Here is a 24,207-nt window from a genome sequence, read left to right on the forward strand (position 1 = left end):
TAAGTATTTGATCCCTTGCTGATTTTGTAAGTTTGCCCACTGTCAAAGTCATGAACAGTCTAGAATTTTTAGGCTAGGTTAATTTTACCAGTGAGAGATAGATTATATAAAAAAAATAAGAAAATCACATTGTAAAAATTATATATATTTATTTGCATTGTGCACAGAGAAATAAGTATTTGATCCCCTACCAACCATTAAGAGTTCAGCCTCCTCCAGACCAGTTACATGCTCCAAATCAACTTGGTGCCTGCATTAAAGACAGCTGTCTTACATGGTCACCTGTATAAAAGACTCCTGTCCACAGACTCAATTAATCAGTCTGACTCTAACCTCTACAACATGGGCAAGACCAAAGAGCTTTCTAAGGATGTCAGGGACAAGATCATAGACCTGTACAAGGCTGGAATGGGCTACAAAACCATAAGTAAGACGCTGGGTGAGAAGGAGACAACTGTTGGTGCAATAGTAAGAAAATGGAAGACATACAAAATGACTGTCAATCGACATCGATCTGGGGCTCCATGCAAAATCTCACCTCGTGGGGTATCCTTGATCCTGAGGAAGGTGAAAGCTCAGCCGAAAACTACACGGGGGGAACTTGTTAATGATCTCAAGGCAGCTGGGACCACAGTCACCAAGAAAACCATTGGTAACACATTATGCCATAATGGATTAAAATCCTGCAGTGCCTGCAATGTCCCCCTGCTCAAGAAGGCACATGTACAGGCCCGTCTGAAGTTTGCAAATGAACATCTGGATGATTCTGAGAGTGATTGGGAGAAGGTGCTGTGGTCAGATGAGACTAAAATTGAGCTCTTTGGCATTAACTCAACTCGCTGTGTTTGGAGGAAGGGAAATGCTGCCTATGACCCAAAGAACACCGTTCCCACTGTCAAGCATGGAGGTGGAAACATTATGTTTTGGGGGTGTTTCTCTGCTAAGGGCACAGGACTACTTCACCGCATCAATGGGAGAATGGATGGAGCCATGTACCGTCAAATCCTGAGTGACAACCTCCTTCCCTCCACCAGGACATTAAAAATTACTCTTGGCTGGGTCTTCCAGCACGACAATGACCCGAAACATACAGCCAAGGCAAGAAAGGAGTGGCTCAAAAAGAAGCACATTAAGGTCATGGAGTGGCCTAGCCAGTCTCCAGACCTTAATCCCATCGAAAACTTATGGAGGGAGCTGAAGATCCGAGTTGCCAAGCGACAGCCTCGAAATCTTTATGATCTGCAAAGAGGAGTGGGCCAAAATTCCATCTAACATGTGTGCAAACCTCATCATCAACTACAAAAAACGTCTGACTGCTGTGCTTGCCAACAAGGGTTTTGCCACAAAGTATTAAGTCTTGTTTGCCAAAGGGATCAAATACTTATTTCTCTGTGCACAATGCAAATAAATATATATAATTTTGACAATGTGATTTTCTTTTTTTTTTTTTTATATAATCTATCTCTCACTGGTAAAATTAACCTAGCCTAAAAATTCTAGACTGTTCATGTCTTTGACAGTGGGCAAACTTACAAAATCAGCAAGGGATGAAATACTTATTTCCTTCACTGTATATCATGCTGGAGCTTAGGCTCTGTTCACATCTGCGATCGGAGGCTCTGTTAGGGGCCTTTGTCGCAGATTCTGTAGTCTCTTTCCAGACAAAATAGCGCATCATGCAAACACCATGACGGAAACCCAACGTAACCCTTCAAAGTCAATGGGTTTCTGTTTTCGTCAAGCGACAGATCCAGCGACTTGGTTTTTAGTTGTTCTGATCCTATGACGTAACAGAGCAACGGAAAACCCGAACATAGATGTAAACAGAGCATTACTTCACATAAAACTGAAAAAAACCTTTTAAGTGAGCACATGAAACACTCTTGGAATGCTCCCTTTTCTTAACATATTATATAATATAAATATATATTTATAGCTTAAAGTGTAGCTAAACGTTTGACAAACTTCTGACATGTCATAGCGACATGTCAGAAGTTTGGATTGGTGGGGGTCCGAGCACTGAGACCCCCACCAATCGCTAGTACGGCGCAGCTGAAGCACTCCTGTGAGCGCTCAGCCGCTTCGTGTCTTTTCAGCTTTTTCCGGAAAGCCGATGTATCGGAGTACGGGCTCATAGACTTTCTATTGAGTTCGTACACCGATACATTTATTTCCGGAAAAAGCCGAACAGATGCGCAACGCTCGTGTGAATCCGGCCTAAGTGTAGAAAAATATATTTCGATACATAAAGTTTGAGAGACTGTTGAGTCAGAATGAAGTTTTCACACCTTGCAGGTGCTGCTGAACTGGGAATATGCTAAGTGGGTGTACGCTTATTGTAATTTTCATATGTTGGAGTTATGGCCACATGACTGCCCCAAATTTCCTTTATAACAGACAGCCATCTCTATTGTAAGGTGCAGAAAATGAATGTTGTTTTTTTGAAGCTTTTATGACATTGCTGCTTTTTTCTGATAACTGAAGTACTTAGGTTAACTCCGTTACAGATAACCTGCCTGGAGCGGTGACACTCGCAGCACCCGGCAATGCAGGTCTTGCTTTTTTTTTAAGGTATTTGACAGGTAATTAGTCAGATTTTTTACTATTGCGGTAATATCACTAGTTGTGGCCTGAAGTAAGAATAAAAGAAAGGTAACTTTGCAGTGTTATCCTTACTTACATTTCCAGCGCTTGTGGCAAGGTATCGGCTAATGAATTATTTAATACAGGTTGTTGGATCATCAACGGCAACAGAAAAAATAAAGAGAGACATTTGGCAGTTGTGACTTCTGCATGAACATCTTCAATTGCAGGATGAAAAACAGTCGCAGATGTTGTCATTAACGGTGTGAAATCAAGGGAAAGTACATGAAATATTCAAAACCGCCGGCTCGATTATTTGTAGTTGACATTATTTATTTTAACCTTTCTGGAGTTAAGAATAAGTTGTTTTACCTTTCATATCAGTGATTCCCTCGCTAATGAAATAAGCTCTGAGAATGAAGTTGACTGTAGAGCAGGTCAGACATGAGGTTTAGTATTTGCCTTCGGCGTGTCTTTTTTACCTTTTATGTTATCTGTTTATTTTGAAGAAACGGCATATTAGTTATTATGTAACAGAAGTTCAGACTGTTTTGTAAGTACTTGCGTGTTTGTTTGCACACCAGCTGTGTACAGGGGTGAACGCAGACTGCCGGACAAATATTTTCTTAAAGTAAAAAGTAACCCTGCGATTGTTCTGTTTACGTTCATTTTATGGACAATTTACTCTCACAAATGACAGGGACTAAGTGGTTTTAAGTAAATAAAGCTTATTTATTGTATAGTAAAAATCTTTCTAATATGCTTTGTATTTCCATTACCAATTTCAAGATCTATGCTTTCTATCACTGAATGTAAACATTCTTGTTCACTCCCAAGGCCTTAAAGTGGTTGTGCCATCACAACCACAAGTAATGCCATAAATATCTGATAGATGCCGGTCCCACTTCTGGGACCCACACCTAACTCTCGAACGGGGGTCCCCCAACCTCCATCCCACCTGGTAAGGTGGCCGCTAGTTTCTGCATCCAGGCGGGACATGGGTGCACAAACTGACACTTAGGCTGGGTTCACACGTGGCGGAATTTCACTTGAATTCCGCTGCGGACACTCCGCAGCGTTAATCCGCAGCGGAGCCGTTTCTCCATTGACTTCCACTTCTATTTAGAAGTGTTCGTTTAGACGAGGCGTAAAATTCCGCTGCGGAGCATAGGCTGCGGAGCGGAATTTGGTGTCCGCAGCATGCTCTGTCTGTTGCGGACCAGTGGCGGACTGGTTGCGGACTCATGGCGGAATTTCTCCATTGACTTCAATGGAGATTCTAAATTCCGCAATGAAGTCCGCAGCTGTCATGCACATGTTATGTGTGCTGCGGATGCGTCTTGCTTTTTTGACATGACATTTCTTCATTCTGGCTGGACCTATGTATTTCTAGGTCTACAGCCAGACTGAGCAAGTCAATGGGGCTCCCGGAATTACGGGAGCGTTGCTAGGAGACGTCAGTAAATAGTCACTGTCCAGGGTGCTGAAAGAGTTAAGCGATCGGCAGTAACTGTTTCTGCACCCTGGACAGTGACTACCGATCCCAATATACAGCAACCTGTCAAAAAAATAGAAGTTCATACTTACCGAGAACTCCCTGCTTCTGTCTCAAGTCCGGCTTCCCAGGATGACGTTTCAGTCTAAGTGACGGCTGCAGCCAATCACAGGCTGCAGCGGTCACATGGACTGCCGCGTCATCCAGGGAGGTCGGGCTGGATGCCGAAAGAGGGACGCGTCACCAAGACAACGGCCGGTAAGTATGAAATTTGTTTACTTTCACTAGGGAAAGTGCTGGCCCTTCTCTCTATCCTGCACTGATAGAGAGAAGGGAAGCACTTTTTCCGCAGTCCGCTGCAGCTAGTCCGCATCAATTTACTGCACATTTTGGGCAGATCCGCCGCAGAATCTGCAACGCAGATTCTGTGCGGCATTGATGCGGACAGTTGCGGAGGAAATCCGCCACGTGTGGCCATGCCCTTAGGCTGGGTTCACACACGCTATTTAGGGACGTAGTTAGAGCGTTTTAACCTCGAATTACGTCCGAAAATACGGCTCCAAAGCACCGGCAAACATCTGCGCATTCATTTGAATGGGCTTTACGATGTTTTGTGCCGACGGTCATTTTTTTTACGCGGCGCTGTCAAAAGACGGCGCGTAAAAAAGACGCCCGCGTCAAAGAAGTGCATGTCACTTCTTGGGACGTAATTGGAGCCATTTTCCATTGACTCCATATAAAAACAGCTCCAATTACGTCCGTAATGGACGCTGCGAAAAACGCCTGCACATGCCATTACGTCTGAAATTCAGGAGCTGTTTTCTCCTGAAAACAGCTCCGTAATTTCAGGCATATCGGACGTGTACGTGTGGACATACCCTTATGCTGTTTCTGTAACTCCCATTCACTCCACAAGTTCTTTAATCGTCCAATACACTATATAGCTGTACACCTGTGTCAACCCTCGCAATCAGGAGAGGTTTTCAGCCTCAGAATGTAAACAAGGAAGTTTCTATTCACTGACAACAAGCAGTGATCTTGAAGAATAGGGAGAATGTCTAAAACAGTAATTTATCAACCTTTTTATGCCAACTTTTTAGTGCCAAGGATGGGTTTGAGCCTTCCCCAAAGATTGCTTCCCTGATCTTACAGGACAGATACAATGTTATCCATGGCTCTAAATATACGACTCCTGCACAGAACCATGATACGGTGAAGTGCATAAGACTTTAGTCTAGTGCCAATTTCAAAGGAAGATCATTTATTTATTAATTTTATTCATTTATAAAGTGCCAACATATTCTGCAGTTCTGTACAAAAGTTGTCACCACTCACTGTCCCCAGTGGAGCTCCCAATCTTAATTTCCCATCTGTATGTTTTTTGGATTGTGGGTAGGAAACCGGAGTACCCGGAGGAAACCCACACAAACACATGGAGAACTTACAACTCAATCCAGGTGTTGTGCTTGGTTCCATTAGAACCCAGAACCCAAGAGTGCTCACCACTGAACCACTGTGCTGCCCCAAAATTAATATACCAGTATGTTTTTGAAATGTGGAAGAAAAGTGGAGCGACCAGAGGAAATACGGATAGAACATAAAAACTCCATGCACATTTTTCCCTGGTTGAATTTCTAAGAATCTAATATTGCAAGAAAACAGTGCTAACCGCTGAGCCAGTGTGTCTGTAGTGTTTTATACTGTATGTAGGGTGTCTAATGCATATTATATTATCACATTTACCTGTGCTGTAGCAGAAAGTCCCAAAAATGTTCCTCAGATTTTTAAAATCTTTTTTTATGTGTGTTTGTAGCCTTGTTTTGCATTCAGGGTAATAAAATTCTATTCAACACTAGTGTTACCAGTTCTGTATGTAGACATATGGATAGATAATTTAATTGACAGATCTAGAAAATCGTGTCTAATTCAGCTGTGAAGATGTCGCTTTATCCTCCTAAAACATTTCATTATCACAACACTTCATATGTTTGTTAAAAATATCTCTTCCACTATTTGCTTTACAATTGGAACACATTGTAGGACGCTTGTTTAAAGGCTATAGAAGTTTTAGCAAAATTTTAGTTGTAATAATGTGGTCAGTGTCTGTAGACTTGTGGGATGGTGTCCAAGTTGGAGCTCGGCTGCTCCCTAGCTGTTCTTTATGATTTCTCCAGTAGTAAGATGCACTGAAAATGCTGTGTGATGCCAGAACTGCTAATAGGGGGATTACACTCAGGCTTCAATGATATCATTTTATCCCGTGTACGTTATATATTCAGGTTTATTTTACCAAATATGGTCAGTAATAAAACATGAACTCGCACTGTAACTCTCCGTCAGATTTAATCTGGATAGTCATGGAAATGTAAAAGGAATCTATCGTTTACACCCAAAATATAATTTCGCTCTTCAATTCAGTGACTAGTAGATTGTGAGTTATATATATACACACATTTATTTATTTATTTATTAAGGCTGTCCTATTTCACACAGGGTTATTTTCAGCCAATTCCGGCAGGTATTAGGAGTCAAGATCCATGTAAAATCTGCCTTCCATGCAGATTTTCTTTGCTGCGTAGAAAAGCCGGCAAATTTCAACACGCAAATTAGCCCCATTTAATGGGGCTAATTTGCATGTGAATTTGCATCACATAAAACTGGAAATCCAAGTTAAAAATCTGTGCGTGATGTTGGATTTTTCAGGCCCCATATCCGTTGTCTGAACATGCTCTAATTTTACTTTTAGGGTACCGTTCCACATAGCATCATCCTCATCCAGCCAGAACCCCGCTCAGTGTCAGTTGCAGTCCACAAGATTGCATGCAACTTAAAGGGGTTGTCTAGGCATGGGGCGGTCTTTCATACTGATGACCTATCCACAGGGTAGGTCATTAGTATATGATCGGTGGGGTCATTCACCCAGACCCCATATCGATCAGCTGTTCCAGCTTCCTTCGGGCACCGGAAGTTTTGTAATGGTCTGAGTCAGAAGCAAATGGCTCCGTACACTGTATAGCGGCCGTGCTGCAATACTGCAGCTCTACACCTATTCACTTGAAGTGGAGCAGTGTTGCGGCACGGCCGCTAAACAGTGACTGGAGCCATCTGCTTCCGACACCGACCATTGCAAAAGTTATGGTGCCCAGGGGCAGCCAGGACAACTGATCAGTGTGGACTTCAGGTCTTGAACCTCAACCGATCATATTGAGATAGGTCATCAGCGTTAATAAAAACTGCCCCATGCTCGGACAACCCCTTTAATCTATTCCTTTGTCCTGCAGCCTCATAATTAAAATCATTCAGTATCACTACAAAAAGTCTCAATGTAGCCTTTAAGAGTTCACATATCTTTTTTCCATGACCTGATATTTGCACTCCTCATAACTAACACACACACACACACACACGCACACGCACACACACACACTTCACTTTTGTTTTTGGTTCATAGTGAATTTATAGTAAGCATAATGTGAATTCATAAATTAGGTTGAGGCAATAAAATACATTTTGTAGGAAAATAAAATTTGAGAGCCAAAAAGATATACTTGAGCAAAACCTGGCCGCCATTCTGATTACAAAAATGTCCCTGGTGACCACGTCTTGCCCTACATGCATTTGGCGGCTGCATAATGCATTAGGCAACAACTGTACTGGCACTTTTTACAATTATTTTTCTGAACATTACTGCAAAAGAGTTACTATTATATGGTTACCTATGCGGTCTTCTAAACCAAAGTAAAGCTCCAACTTTTATTTAACAAATGTGATAGGTTAGTTTCCATATCAAACCCAGAAGCCACCTGAGAGGAGAACAAAAAGGTCATTAGAGGCACATTTTAGACAGAGCTATGAACAATTTCCCACAAAACAAAGATGTTTCATAAGTGGGACATGAACCTCTGGTCATGCTTGGATACAGTAGAACGAGATGAGGGAATTCATTAGAGAATATGTTTCTTTAAAAGAATGTTTATGGATGGATTGTACAATTCTCAGTAGGTTAAACCAGCTCTATTAATGGAAGTTAGAAGCAGAGTATTTCTATTTAGAGAGTCAATGGAGAGCACAATGTCCTACTTTTTAGGCTGATAAGTAAAGATATCTTGTCTGTTCCATGGTTTTATATATATATATATTGTTTATTTATTAGCTGACTAGTAACATTTTGTTATGTATTATTTCCAGTTCAGCTGAAAAAGAAGTAAAGTTGCACTTAAATTGTTACTTAGATTTTATCACAACATAATGTTTAGTGTCTACACACACTCAAAATATAACATTCTCAGTGTTGTGCTCATTTGTTCATATCAGTTCATATAACCTATATTTGGTTAGGTTACAGAACACCTTAGGTGCTCAAAATGTGTATTGGAGCACCCCAATGGTCAGCTACGCCCAATATTTTGCTGGAACAAAATAAATAAATTGGATTATGACTACCATTGGGGACAGGGATTAGTGTGAGTGATGACAATCTCTGTACAGCCCGGCGGAATATGTTATCGCTATATGAGCAACAGAAAATAGATAAATACTGGTTGACTAAGACTTGGAGTAAAATACAAAGGGCCACTTACTGATGCGTAGACACAACTTTGGAGTTGATTACAATAATAATGTTTATGCATGATTGTTTATTTATGATGTCACTGTCTTTTAATTTGTAGCCCAATTACCGGGATCATCTGCGGTCAGAATTGCCTCTCTGCGTGATCTCCCTGAAAAGTTACAAGATCTGTACCAGCAGGGCTTCACAGTGGTTGCAATACACCCATTTGTTCAGTTCAGTGAAGGAAATGAGAGGATTCCTCAGGAGGAGATGTTCCGCGTAGTTCTCATAAAGAAAACAGAAAGGTAATTATTGTTTCTATCATAACTTGGATCTTTAGCATGAGAGTACTTTTATTTGATACTTTGTTTTTTATTCTGACTGTCCCAGACAGCTAAAAAGTTATATTGTATCATGCAAGAGGCGTAGCTAGCGGGGAAGCAGGAAGGGCGGTGGCCCCGGGCCCACTGAGATGGTGGAGCCCAGGGCCGATCCCCCAGCAGTGTTAACAAGATAAACTCAAGCACTCCTCTGGTCAATATGCAAAGAAAATATTTCATTTTCGGATCAGGCAATGAAATAGAAAAAATATGTTAACGTTTCGGCCACAATCCGGCCTTTGTCAAAACTCTATAAATAGATACAGAAAATGATAAATACATTAACGTGAGTTGAAAAATCACAATCACAGAAAACATAGAAAGTGAATCACATATAGATAGTTTATAGGTGCATTATACTGTGTGGGGAGGCACTATAGGCACATTATACTGTGTGTGGGGCACTAAGGGGTTATTATACTGTGTGGGGGAAGCTATGGGAGCATTAATCTGTGTGAGGGCAACCTTAGGGACATTATACTGTGTGGGGGCAGCTACAGGGGCATTATCCTTTGTGGCGCAGCTATAGGGGCATTATACTGCGTGGAGGCCATGAAGTGGTCATTATACTGTGTGGGGGCCCACTGGGTTGGAGCCCACTCAGATGTGTCCCCCCCCCCTGTGCTAAACCCCTAGCTACGCCTCTGTGTAATGCTATAAGTCATTGTTATGTGCACCAACTCCATTTTAGCCTCAATCTTCATCCCATTATTTTTTTGTGTGTGCTCAATGGCCGCGGGCGAAAAACGCCGTGAAAATCGTCGTGCAGGCAGGCAGAGGAAAATCTGCCTCAAAATTCCAAGCAGAATTTTGAGGTAGATTTTCCTCCTGCAAAAAACTCTGTGTGAACCCAGCCTAACAGTCCACGTTTGGTATACAGATAAACAGCAATAGGTGGTAACATGAGGCAGAGATGTGGTCAGGAAACAGTCCAAGCTCGGTACACTGATAAACGGCAATAGGTAGTAAAGTGAGGCAGAGATGTGGTCAGGAAACAGTCCAAGCTCGGTACACATATAAACAGCAATAGATAGTTACGTGAGGCAGAGATGAACTAGACCACGACCACAAGCAGGAAGCTCAATAATCTGGCAATGAAGAACTGCAGGGTCCAGGCTTATATATGATCCACAATGATGAGACCAGTCAAGGCAAGGAATCCAGAGAGGCAGAAATCAGGAAAAGCCAGACAATAATTCCAGCACAAGCTGTCCCTATCACCAGTGGCTCAACAAGATGACCTAGTTCCTGGGACACACGACTCTCCGGCTTCAAATACTGACATTTTAAAGCCTTCTTGGCAGCACATAAGTAATTTACAGAAAAAAACAATACATTGTCCTTTCAAATAACAGTTGAGTTATTGTAGACATTCAAAGGTGTGTACCTTCTCAGTAGTAGAAGGGATGCAGTAATAGCAACAGCGGGTATCCAGGGGAGCAGTAGGGAGGGAGTATTCTTAGTAGTAGTAATAACAGTGGGTGTCCAGGGGAGCAGTAGGTATGGAGTATTCTCACTAGTAGTAGTAGTAGTAGTAGTAGTAGTAGTAGTAGTAGTAGTAAGAGTGGGTGTCCAGGGGAGCAGTAGGGATGGACTATTCTCAGTAGTAGTAGTAGTAGTAGTAGTAGTAACAGTGTGTGTCCAGGGTAGCAGTAGGGATGGACTATTCTCAGTAGTAATAGTAACTGTGGGTGTCCAGGGGAGCAGAAGGGATGGACTATTCTCAGTAGTAGTAGTAACAGTGGGTGTCCAGGGGAGCAGTAGGAATGGACTATTCTCAGTAGTAGTAGTAGTAGTAGTAGTAGTGGGTGTCCAGGGGAGCAATAGAGATGGACTATTCTCAGTTGTAGTAGTAGTAACAGTGGGTGTTCAGGGGAGCAGTAGGGATGGACCATTCTCAGTACTAGTGTAACAGTGGATGCCCAGGGGAGCAGTAGGGATGGACTATTCTCAGTACTAGTAGTAACAGTGGGTGCCCAGGGGAGCAGTAGGAATGGACTATTCTCAGTAATAGTAGTAACAGTGGATGCCCAGGGGAGCAGTAGGGATGGACTATGCTCAGTAGTAGTAGTAACAGTGGGTGTCCAGGGGAGCAGTAAGGATGGAGTATTCTCAGTAGTACTAGTAGTAACAGTGGGTGTCCAGGGGAGCAGTAGGGATGGAATATTCTCAGTAGTAACAGTGGATGTCCAGGGGAGCAGTAGAGTAGTAGTAACAACAACAACAACAAGAACAACAACAGTGGGTGTCCAGGGGAACAGTAGCAATGGAGTATTCTCAGTAGTAACAGTGAGTGTCCAGGCGAGCAGTAGGGATGGAGTATTCTCAGTAGTAGTAACAGTGGATGTTCAGGGTAGTAGTAGTAGTAACAACAACAACAACAACAACAACAACAACAGTGGGTGTCCAGGGAAGCAGTAGGGATGGAGTATTCTCAGTAGTAACAGTGGGTGTCCAGGGGAGCAGTAGGGATGGACTATTTTTAGTAGTAGTAGTAACAGTGGGTGTCCAGGGGAGCAGTAGCGATGGAGTATTAGTAATAATTTAGTGCGGTGTGAAAAATCCCTGATGTTTGTTAAATAAACAATAGATTCAGAGAACACATAGTACTTTATATGTTAAGGCTTCTGGAGTGTTCTGTCACATCAACTGAAAGATGCTGACTGTTAGCAGAAAACTGTCACATCCAGGGTCACTTGAAGACATTGATGAGGAGATTAACATACAATTTATTTCTTGGTTCTTGAGTCAGTAATGAAGTAACAAGTTTTATAATCCTGCTACGTACTTAGCATTCACTGCTAATAACTGGTTAGCAATGTGAATATTATTATAATGAACATTAGCCAGAGTTGCTCTAAGATATGAATTTCCACTTTACTTTTCTTACCATCCCCCCAGTGACAAGTTAATTATATTAAAATTAACCTCTCACCGTAGTACATTGTAACGTTGTATATTAGCATTCTACTTGCGTATTAATCTGTTTTCTTTACAGAAAGCTCCCTAGCACTTCTGCTTCCCTGAAGACATAAACAGGGACCCAATTTTTTTTTAGCAGTGTTCACAGTACACATTGATTGGCTGATTCCAGCCAGACCGCTTTCTCACTACTGGCACCGTTTAGTTTCCATATTGTAGCTGCAACACCTGAACTGAACTTAGACCACACCCTATAGTGAACTAGAGCGGTCCACCGCGCCAAACTCCTCCTCACTGCAGCGTACAGTGAGGAGGAACGGGGGGCTTGAGGTCCCCAGCAATAAGACATTTATCACCTATCCTGTGAATAGGTGATATATGTACTCTGTCGGACAACACCTTTAACATACTTGTAACCGCAATGCCGACACCACCTAGGCAATCGCAACTTATAACCACATTCCACTTACAATTTCACAGGCAGTGCCGATCTGCTGCACGTGTGAGTGGTTTGTAAAACACCTGTGAATAAACGTATCACAATGGAGCACTGTATTACTGGACTGCATGCAGTGACTGGCCATCGTTATATCTGTAGTAGTCTATTGTAATGTTTTAGTCCACAATTTTGCATAATCGCTGCAAAACCACTGCATTTTGTGACAGTTTGGCAAATATTTAGAAAAAAAAGGCAATTCATCTGCAACGTGTGGACACATCCTTGTAGTCAATTTTTCTTTCATCTCATTTTTTTTATTATGTTTGGTTGACATTTTGGGGGCTTCGGAACCAATTACCAGATTCTTTAGAATTATTGTCTCAAGGGGGAGTAGATCCTTGTCTCCTTGCCAGACTTTATATTAATATATCCAGGAGATTTATTTATTTTCTTATTCTAATTGGTTCTGTACAGCCTGTACAAGCATGTAGCTGTGGTCATCCGCACTTAAATATATACTTAGGTTGGAAAATATTGCTACATATTCCCCTCGCTGTTTTTACTTGCGGTAACATGGTTAAGAGAGAAAGGAATGCGAACATTTGTCTGGCGATTAGTACCATTGTCGGCATAGTGCCCCTTTCACATATACTGGCTATCATTAACTGCTCGGACCATAGCTGGGCTCGCACACAAATTGGTTTTTTTTTGCATCGTGATTGTGGTTCTCTGAGTCCTATCAAGCACTAAATCAAATAAAACCCTTTTGTTGTCTCTTATCTTTTTTTCTTTATAGCTATACTGTTTTTTTCATTTTTTTTTTGTTTTTTTACATTTTTGCTGATTTACTCAAAGTGGTATTACAATTCTACAAGTGTAATTGCCTATTTAATCTTATGTATATCCATTCACTTACATAATTAAATGTGCCACAGTCAGTAAAGACAAAAGACTCTTCGATATTATATTTGTTTTGGCTTCTGACATAAAACAGCAGAAAATATATTCTGTATTACACAGAAGGAGTTATAGTCCCCTACAATAAGTGTATTTATTACCATAACCCTAACCCCAGTAACAAGTTTTTTAAAACTTTGCCTCTCTCTAGAGTCTAGGTAACTGAGTTCTAAAGGGGTATTTTAATACCTCAACCCCTTTTTGTAATGAATTAGCTGCTTACTGTAGGTCCGGCTTTCCTAACAGTATTGGCATCTCCTGGCAATAACAGCTGATCGTCAGGGGGAGTCAAGTATGTAGCATTACTGTGGGCTATTCACGTGAATGGCCAACCATGTAATATATCGGCCGGCACATTGCACCAGAGCGGGAAACACGCCTGTAGCACTTCCATATGTAGGGCATATGGACAGCGCTTGTCTTTATGAAAAAGCCCAATACTCTAGAGGACTTTGGCATGGGGAATACACGGTGGTCATCAGAGATTTTTTTCCACCCTTTTTTTAATAACATTGTGAATCTTCAGGGTTTATTTTATTTTTCTTGATTGTCAATCATGCAGAGCCATTATCTTGTTAGTTATGAAAATAAAATCATTAGTGACTACCTTATCCTTTCCGTGTCACTGGGAGTCACAAGGGTTATAACACAAAGGCTATAACACCTCCAAAGTGTAATACAAGACAACTCGCCATAACTCAGTTACCTAAACCCTTGTGCTATGGGTGTAGTGAAATATTGAACATCCCTGCAGTCGTAGCGGAGTGTAGTTAGGCTTTAAACAGTTAGAGTATGTTCACACGGCTTATTTACAGACGTAATTCGGGCGTTTTAGCCCCGAATTACGTCCGAAAATGCGTCTCAATAGCGTCGGCAAACATCTGCCCATTCATTTGAATGGGTCTTACGATGTTCTGTTCCGACGGTCATTTGACAGCGGGGCGAAAACAAGACGCCCGTGTCAAAGAAGTACCTGTCACTTCTTCAGACGTAAATGGAGCCGTTTTCCATTGACTCCATGGAAAAACAGCTCCATCTACGTCCGTAATTGACGCAGCGAAAAAGCGCCTCAACATGCCATTACGCCTGAAATTACGGAGCTGTTTTCTCCTGAAAACAGCCCCGTAATTTCAGCCGTAACGGACGCTGCCGTGTGAACATACCCTTAGGCAATGGCCCACAATTTGTATTACTGCAGTTCAAATGTGATTTTTTTCCTCTGTGAAAAGCTGACATGATAACTTTTTTTATTTCCAATATAGAAACATTTAAGTCCCACATGGGGTTGTGGTAATGTCGCCATTTTACCGAGTCTCTGGAGTGAACAAATGTCGCCGTGCAGCCCTAGCCTAAGGGAGTGTTCACACATCCTAGTAGTGGTGTGCCGTAAGTAAAGAACACGATGTAACCACCTATCAAATACATGTGGTTAATTGTCTAGAACTTCCTCGGTGAAAATGGTCATAGTCTTTACATGTGGAAGAAAACACGGAAATGTTTTTGACAGGACTGTCATTTTCAAGAGAATTGTATACATCTGGTCACTGCAGTACATTATCCAAAGAAGACAGCACATATGATCGTATCCTTAAAATGTTTTTGGACCTTAGGCAAATACCAGGGAAATACAAAAGATCCATCTGTTCACCCGCCAAGTAGTAGGATGGCTTCTGGCATGTCTAAGTTCTGTAACATGTGGTTGGATGATCACACACATACTGACTGAGGTCATCTGTATTGCATTGGTGATCATTTTCCAACCACACTTACCAGCTGCCCAGTTATGATCTGATCAGTCGTGGCTTTATTATGTTTTTGGCATTGCCGTTATTTTCGATAACATTTTATTTTTACAGTATTCGAGCATGTGAAGACAACCATAATTAAAGGCCCGTGATCCTTAGTAGTTAACATGTGATCATCCTATCAAAACGATACAGGAATATTGCGGTTTCCAATTCGGCTGCATATGAAACAATTTTCATACATTGAAGTATGCAGAGGAGAACTGATTTTAAATGAAAACCAAATGCTGTGCACCATGCTTATCCTACATAAGAGGAGTGCGAGAATTCCAGCGTGCCCACATTACAATGACTGCAGAACTCTGCGAGTATCACATCCAGCTGCTAATAGTTTATTTGCTTCGCAGCCATAACTGCAAGCAGCTGAGCAGGAAATGACGCGGAAACTTAATTACAAGAAGCAGCATGTTGTTTCTAGTTGGAGTTTGCTTGAAGAATAGAATCTACAGTACCAAAGTTTGCAGCTCATGCTGTCATGGGTTATCTCCAGAGGTATTATGTGAAAGCTGATTCATGTTTACACCAACCCTGGAACAATTACATATGAGTCTTACCGAAATATGTATATATATATACTGTGTATATATTGTGATAGGAACAGACAGGCTCCTGAGACCCCCCGATCCCACAACAGTTGAAATGTAGAATTACATGCAGCTATTGAAATTCGTTTTGGCCGGTGTCAGGGGCGTAACTAGGAAAGACTGGGCCCCATAGCAAACTTTTGACTGGGGCCCCCTCCCCTGGGTGTCACACAACCCCCCCCCCTTGTAGATAGTGCCTTTTTTACAGCCCCCCTGTAGATAACGCCATACAGCCCCCTCTGTAGATAGCGCCATATAGCCCCCTCTGTAGATAGTGCCATACAGTCCCCCCTGTAGATAACGCCATACAGCCCTCTCTGTAGATATCTACAAAGGGGGCTGTATGGTGTTATCTACAGGGGGGGGCTGTATGGCGGCATCTACAGAGGGGGCTGTATGGCGCTATCTACAGAGGGGGCTGTATGGCGCTATCTACAGAGGGGGCTGTATGGCGCTATCTACAGAGGGGGCTGTATGGCGCTATCTACAGAGGGGGCTGTATGGCATTATCTACAGAGGGGGCTGTATGGCGTTATCTACAGAGGGGGCTGTATGGCGCTATCTACAGGGGGGCTGTATGGCGTTATCTACAGGGGGCTGTATGGCGCTATCCACAGGGGGACTGTATGGCGCTATCTACAGGGGGGCTGTATGGCGTTATCTACAGAGGGGGCTTTATGGCGCTATCTACAGGGGGGCTGTATGGCGTTATCTACAGAGGGGGCTGTATGGCACTATCCACAGGGGGGGCTGTATGGCGTTCTCTACAGAGGGGACTGTATGGCGTTATCTACAGGGGGGTCTGTAGGGAACGCCATACAGCCCCCCCTGTAGGGAACGCCATACAGTTCCCCCTGTAGGGAACGCCATACAGCCCCCCCTGTAGGGAACGCCATACAGCCCCACCCTGTAGGGAACGCCATACAGCCCCCCCCTGTAGGGAATGCCATACAGCCGCCCCTGTAGGGAACGCCATACAGCCCCCCCTGTAGGGAACGCTATACAGCCCCCCTGTAGGGAACGCCATACAGCCCCCCTGTAGGGAACGCCATACAGCCCCCCCTGTAGGGAACGCTATACAGCCCCCCCTGTAGGTAACGCTATACAGCCCCCCTGTAGGGAACGCTATACAGCCCCCCTGTAGGGAACGCTATACAGCCCCCCCTGTAGGGAACGCTATACAGCCCCCCCTGTAGGGAACGCCATACTGCGTCCCCAACCCCCCAAAAAAATGCAACCTACAGTGAGAAAAGACAAAAGACATGTATCCCCTATCCACAGGATAGGGGATACATGTGTGATCGCTGGCAGCGATAGGGAGAACGGGGGACCGAAAGTCCGCCAAGTTCTCCATGACTAACCTCTTACTTCCGGCGTCTGCGCAGCTCAATAAAAATGAAAGGAGCGCTGGTCACGCATGCGCTCCATTCATTTCTACGGAGCTGCCGACACAGACCCCGGAAGTCCGAGGTTTGTGATGCAGAACTTCAGGGGAATTTCAGTCCCCCGTTCTCCCTATCAATGCCAGCGATCACACATGTATCCCCTATCCTGTGGATAGGGGATACATGTCTTTTGTTTAATGGCAGAGCTGGGAGATACCTCCCTGCTCTGCCGTAGTGTTCAGTGGCGTCCCGCTGTAGCAGCCATAGCGGCTGCTAGCAGAGCCTCCGGCCATGGTGGGGGCCCGTGCCGGGGGGCGACACGGCCCCCTCATGCCGCGGGCCCCGTAGCAGCCGCTACGGCTGCTATAGCGGTAGTTACGCCACTGGCCGATGTGTTCCCTTGATGCTTTTAATCCTTTGACAACTCGTACCGTAATAGTATGATGCCATGAGGGCCCTCAGGGAACCTGTGCTCTGATGCTTGGACACTGTCACTATGCCCATGCGATCAGGACAGGGTTGCTAACCTCCACTTCAGAAATTTCTAGACAACTGAGCTAAAATTCGCGGACAGACCAAAATTTTTACGGACACATTACAAAATCATTGCCTGTGCAGTGTTCTAGGAGTGACTCACCAATCGCAGCTCCACTTGTAGCTTTCACCCGCTAACTTAGGTGATGTTTTCTCTGATTAGTCGTTCACTTTCCCTTTTTTTCTCCATCCGGCCCAGACCGCTGTGACGACTTATTCCTGCAACGACTCATCTCTGCAGAATGTGACACACAAACATGTTGGCTTCTCGCTTTTCCAGCACCTCCTACCTATACCCCATCCTCTAAACAAACTCCTAATCCACAGTGCCCCAGATGGTAATAATGATCCCTCAGTGCTCGACGCAATAAAAGTGCCCCCCCTGTATATAGCGCCACACACAGCCCGCGCTTGTAGATAGCGCCACACACAGACCCCCTTCTAAATAGCGCCACACACAGCCCCCCTTGTAGATAGTGCCACACAGCCCCCTCTTGTAGATAGCACCACACACAACCCCCTTGTATATAGTGCCACACAGCTGCCCCTTGTAGATAGCCACACAGGTCCCCCTTGGTAGACAGCCATACAGCTTCCCCATTGTAGATAGCCACACAGCTCCCCCCTTGTAGATAGCCACACAGCTCCCCCCTTGTAGATAGCCACACACAGCTCCCCCCTTGTAGATAGCCACACACAGCTCCCCCCTTGAAGATAGCTACGCACAGCTCCCCCTTGTAGATAGCCACACAGCTGCCCCTTGTAGATAGCCACACAGGTCCCCCTTTGTAGACAGCCATACAGCTCCCCCTTGTAGATAGCCACACACAGCTCCCCCCTTGAAGATAGCCACGCACAGCTCCCCCTTGTAGATAGCCACACAGCTTCTCCTTGTAGCCTCACACAGCAACCCCCTTCACTTGTAAGTAGCGCTGCCCCCTTCCCTCGTACTTAGTGCAAACAGAGCAGAGAGCGGTAGCCTAACACTACCACTCTCCGCTCTGCCTGACACCACTCACAGTCAGGAGGAGGAGGTGGTCATGCGGCGAAGCAAAGCGGCGGAGGATCACTTTGAATGGGTTCGGCGACGGCACAGGACTGGAACAGACCAGTCACCTGACCCGAGTTACCTTACCTCATGTCAGGTGACTGGATTGGTCCACTCCCAGCACCGACCTCACTTGGCAGCGGCCGGCCTGCATATTTTCAGGTTCCACAGAATCTGAAAATATGCCCGGCCGCGTCCTACTATTCCTTTGCACTGCGCATGGGAATTTTTTCGCATGCGCAGTGCAAAGCTCCGGGAGACTGCCGAAAATCTCGGACGGTGCTTTTTTTCTGCAGGACGCTACGGACGGCAGAAAAAAACACCCATTTTTGCGGACTGTCCATAAATTTACGGACAGTTGGCAACCCTGGATCAGGACCGCGCCTGTGATACACAGCCATGGCCCTTTTCTAATGCTGGAGGTCAGATAAATATCTGATCCACACTGTTTAGGCCCCATGAACACGACAGCAAAAAACCTCCGTTTTTGCGGACCGCAAACGGAGCCATTCAGTTTCATTGAACACTGACACCTTTCCGTAGCACTACGGAAGGGTGTCAGTGCCGTTGAAATGTTCCGGGAATTATGGAACATGTCCGTTCTTTCACATTTTGCGGGCCGTGCTCCCATACTTTGTATGGGAGCACGGCCCGAAAATGCGGCTGTCAGTCAGCGGCCGGCCGTGCCCGCAATCGCGGGCCGTGATTGCGGGCACGGTCGTGTGCATGGGGCCTTAGGCGTCATGCACACGACCGTAGTTTTGCGGGCGTATGCTATCCGCAACTGCGGAGCCGCAATTGCTGATACTATAGAACACATGCTATCCTATGGCTCAATGCACACGGCCGTGGTTTCCACGGTCCATGCATTGCCCGGGCTCATTGAAATTAATGCACATCTTGTGTGTGCACAGTCCGTGTTTGTGGATGGGCTGCGGATGACACTCCGCTGCTCGCCCGTGCCATAATCACGGACAGTCCACACAGCTACGGTCGTGTGCAGGAGACCTTAATCTCTTGTTTGTGGCATATATGGGTGAAGTAAAGCGGGCATCCCCCTTTGAACGTATCACAGGGATACCCTGTGATGTGATATTTACCCATAGCATACATGGGTGGACAGCCCCGAGTCCATTAAGGATGCCAGGACTGTCCATCAGTGATGCCTTAGGGCATACTGCCTATGCCCTTTTAGTACACAGGCTAATGTACTTTTATATATGTATGTATGCAAGTACATTATTATGTAAAATAATAAATATTTAATAAAAATTCCATTATGGGAGTACAAATTTTTTAATACAAATTAGTTAAAATTTACTGTAGAAAAAAACAAACAAACATAACCACAATTTATTATGTAACTATTACAAAACAAGAATAATACACAAATATTTGGTATCATCATAATCGTAGCAACCTGTTCTAAAAATCTAAGCCATTATTTAAGGTAATTGGTGAATAGTGTAAAAAAAAAATTAATAAAAATTAAAGTATTGGGACATCTACACATTACCCCTACAGGGGTTTTAATTATAAATCGATAGGCATTAATATAGAGTTGGTCCCTCCTTTGAAGCGAAAACAGCTTCCACTCTTCTGGGACGGCTTTCTACAAGATTTTGGAGTGTGTCTGTGGGGATATTTGCCCATTCAGGAGTCCTCATGAAGGGGGTTGCCCCGATACGCGTGAATGTTTGGCCATTTTATATTTGTTTTTTTTATTTAAATTAATCTCTTTACCTTTATATATATATAGATGTAGATCATATATAGATGTACAGTTTTAGGCTGGGGCTACACGGCGACTTTGGCCATGACACTGGTTGCATGCACAGAGTTCGCTTTGGAACCAGCTTTGGAAAATTTGCTCTCTAAAAGCCAGTTTGCGCACCATTCATTGTAAGCGCTGCCTTGCGCCCAGCTAGTAGGAAATGCGCACACATTTAGTATCGCTGAAGTTGGCAGAAGTTGCCAAATATGTGTTTTAGGTGTGTTTACCCAGTGGCATGCACTAGATGTAAAAAAAACATCACCTAAAATCTCATCTTCACATTTTTTAAAAATTTATTTCCCTTTTTTTAATCTTTTAAAAAGTTATATATATCTATTACAAAAGTAAAAATATATATCGATCTTTAAAAAGTTAGTTATATCTATCTATACTTTTTTTTACACAATATGGAAGCCCAACATGTTCTGATAAAAACAAGACCTAATACACAGTAGCGTATCTAGCAGAGGGGGGGGGGGGGTGGCCCCGGGCCCACTGAGATGGTGGGGCCCAGGGCCGGTCCCCCAGCTGGGGTGTGTCCCGGTTTCAACTGAATCTGCGTCCTCAGGACGCAGATACAGTTGAATCCAATGCTGGAGAAGGGAGCTGACGGCTCCTTGCTCCAGCATTCAATGGGAATGCCAGCTCTAGCGGTGAGCGGCTCGATACAGACAGGCGCGATGAGAGCCACACACTGCACAGAGCAGAGGAGCAGAGGGATCTCTGCCACTCTTCATGGGAGCGGGGATAGGTAAATATTTATTTTATTATTTTTTTTATTAGGCACTATACTGTGTGGTGCCAGCTAAGTGGGCATCATACTGGGTAAGGGGGTGCTGCAATAGGGAAGTATACTGAATTGTGCAGCTATGGGGGCATTATACAGTATGGGGCAGCTATGGGGACATTATACTGTATAAGGGCAGCTATGGGGCATTATACTGTATGAGTGCAGCTATGGGGGCATTATACTGTATGGGGCAGCTATGAAGGCATTATACTGTATAAGTGCAGCTATGGGGCATTATACTGTATGGGGCAGCTATGGGGACATTATACTGTATAAGCGCAGCTATGGGGCATTATACTGTATGGGGCAGCTATGGGGACATTATACTGTATGGGGCAGCTATGGGGAAATTATACTGTGTGGTGGCAGCTAAGTGGGCATCATACTGGGTAAGGGGGTGCTGCAATAGGGAAGTATACTGTATTGGGCAGTTATGGGCGCATTATACTGTATGGGGCAGCTATGGGGGCATTATACTGTTTGAGGCAGCTATGAAGGCATTATACTCTATAAGGCCGCTATGGGGGCATTATACTGTGTGGGCAGCTATGGGGCATTATACTTTATGTGGGCAGCTATGGGGCATTATACTGTGTGGGAGGCACTATAGGGGCATTATACTGTGCAGGGACAGCTATAGGGGCAATATATTATGTGGGGACAGCTATAGGGGCATTATACGGTGTAAAGCTCACTAAGGTGTCATTATACTGCGTGAGGGGCCCAATCAGATGTGCTCCCCCCCCCCCCCCCTGTGCTAAACTCCTAGCCACGCATCTGAAAATACATGTAGGTTGGAAGAGTAATAGAACAACAATTTGCTTTTAAATTGGCACATGGCTAAAACTTGAAAATGGGCCTGGTCAGGAAGGGTGGTAAAGCCTCTGACAAGGAAGGGGGTTAAAGCGGGTCTTCAAGGGGTTTAAGGGCACAAAATATATACTGCTATTTATAAAAAATAAAATAAATACCCAAAAATCAGCTTCTGTGACACACTACCAATTGTGGTTACATTTTTGAGGGTGGCAGCACATTCAGGGAATTTCAGGTCCAAAAGAATTTACAGGCCAGAGATTTTCTATTTTTGAACTATATTGTGAAGCTGGACAGAGGTTAATGGAGCCATATTTGCTATTATCATTCTTTTACTACAATGATTGACAGCTTAACAAGCCAGACTTCCTGGAAATTGAAATACGAGAACAAATGTTTACATCCTCAGAAAATATTATGGCTTTGTTTCAAGAGAGAATTGACTGACTGGGGTTTTTAACGCAATATTTTCTGTCTCAGAGATAACTTTTGCTTTATGAACAGCTGATGCTAGTAATCTGAGATGAAAAGACTGTAAAGTAATAGCTTAGCATATGCTGGCCTTTAAGAATACATAAGTAATTCATGTGTTTTATGTACCCTAAACCAGAGAAACCAATGGCAAACACAATATTGTCAAAGTACCGTAAATGATATCTACTGATTGTATCACTGTCATAGTGGAAGATCGGACAATGTTGTAAGGAGCAGGAAAGCAGACGCTGCGCCGTCAAAAATGATATGGTCCTTGCCGGGTTTAAGACGACTTGTTCCCAGTATAAGGCCTCATTTACACGAGCGTGTGCGTTTTGCGCGCGCAAAAAACGCTGCGTTTTGCGCGCGCAAAAGGCACTTGGCAGCTCCGTGTGTCATCCGTGTATGATGCGCGGCTGCGTGATTTTTGCGCAGCCGCCATCATAGAGATGAGCCCGTCACTGTCCAAGGTGCTGAAAGAGCTAACTGATCGGCAGTAACTCTTTCAGCACCCTCGACAGTGAATGCCGAACACAATATACACCAACCTGTGAATAAAAAAAGACTTTCATACTTACCAAGAACTTCCTGCTTCCCCCAGTCCGGGCTCCCGGCCGTTGCCTTGGTGACGCGTCCCTCTCTTGTCATCCGGCCCCACCTCCCAGGATGACGCCGCAGTCCATGAGACCGCTGCAGCCTGTGATTGGCTGCAGCCTGTGCTTGGACTGAACTGTCATCCCGGGAGGTCGGACCGGAGTTATCGGTAAGTCAGAACGTCTTTTTTTTTTTACAGGTTCATGGATTTTCGGAGCGGAAGTCACTGTCCATGGTGCTGAACCAGTTTAACGCTTTCAGCACCGTGGACAGTGACTGTCTCCTGACGTCGCGTACCCGAACATTTTTTACCGGTTTCGGTCAAAACGAGTTTGGCCGAACCCGGTGAAGTTCGGTGCGCTCATCTCGAATTTGACACTCCGTTTGGATGTTTGTAAACAGAAAAGCACGTGGTGCTTTTCTGTTTACATTCAGGAGTTTGACAGCTCTTGCGCGAATCACGCAGTTCGCACGGAAGTGCTTCCGTGCGGCATGCGTGGTTTTCACGCACCCATTGACTTCAATGGGTGCGTGAGTGCGCGAAAAACGCACGATTATAGAACATGTCGTGAGTTTTTTTCTGCGCACACGCGCTGAGCGCAATTCACGCATCGTCTAAACTGCTCCATTGACTAATATAGGTGCGTACGACATGCGTGCAAAGCACGCGCGTCGCACGCGCGTATATTACGTTCGTGTAAATGAGGCCTAAGGGTCATTGCAGGATCTGGTTTCGAGTATTCACTCCTATGACCACTAATACACGGAGATCTATTATTCTATGTTGTACAGTATGATTTATACCGAACACTAGATAGGATTCATATATGTATGCAGTACATATGAATGTAAACAGATTTTGATTGCCCACATTTTTCTTCATATACCTCCAATGTTTCTTGTATTGATCCTGACTAAAAAATTTTTTTATTAGCGCTACATATTTTAGGTGTGCCTTAACACCAAAGAACAAATACTAGAATAGTCCCATAATGATCCAGAATCTGGTACTGAAAATAGTCAATGTATTTTTATAAATTCTTTATATTCTATTTTATATCGGTTGAATGTTGGGAAA

The 24,207-nt window shown here is 44.0% G+C and overlaps 1 protein-coding gene across 1 annotated transcript in view; it reads left to right on the top strand.

Moving 5' to 3' along the window:
• Window positions 1–24,207, top strand: part of RFTN1 (raftlin, lipid raft linker 1) — a 310,755-nt gene that overhangs the window by 101,569 nt on the left and 184,979 nt on the right. Inside the window, exon 3 of the mRNA XM_075827235.1 lies at window positions 8,749–8,935. Coding sequence (XP_075683350.1) covers window positions 8,749–8,935 — 187 coding nt within the window. The remainder of the gene's footprint in view (window positions 1–8,748; window positions 8,936–24,207) is intronic.

Source organism: Rhinoderma darwinii, chromosome 5 (genome assembly GCF_050947455.1).
Source record: "Rhinoderma darwinii isolate aRhiDar2 chromosome 5, aRhiDar2.hap1, whole genome shotgun sequence".
Taxonomy (NCBI): Eukaryota; Metazoa; Chordata; class Amphibia; order Anura; family Rhinodermatidae; genus Rhinoderma; species Rhinoderma darwinii.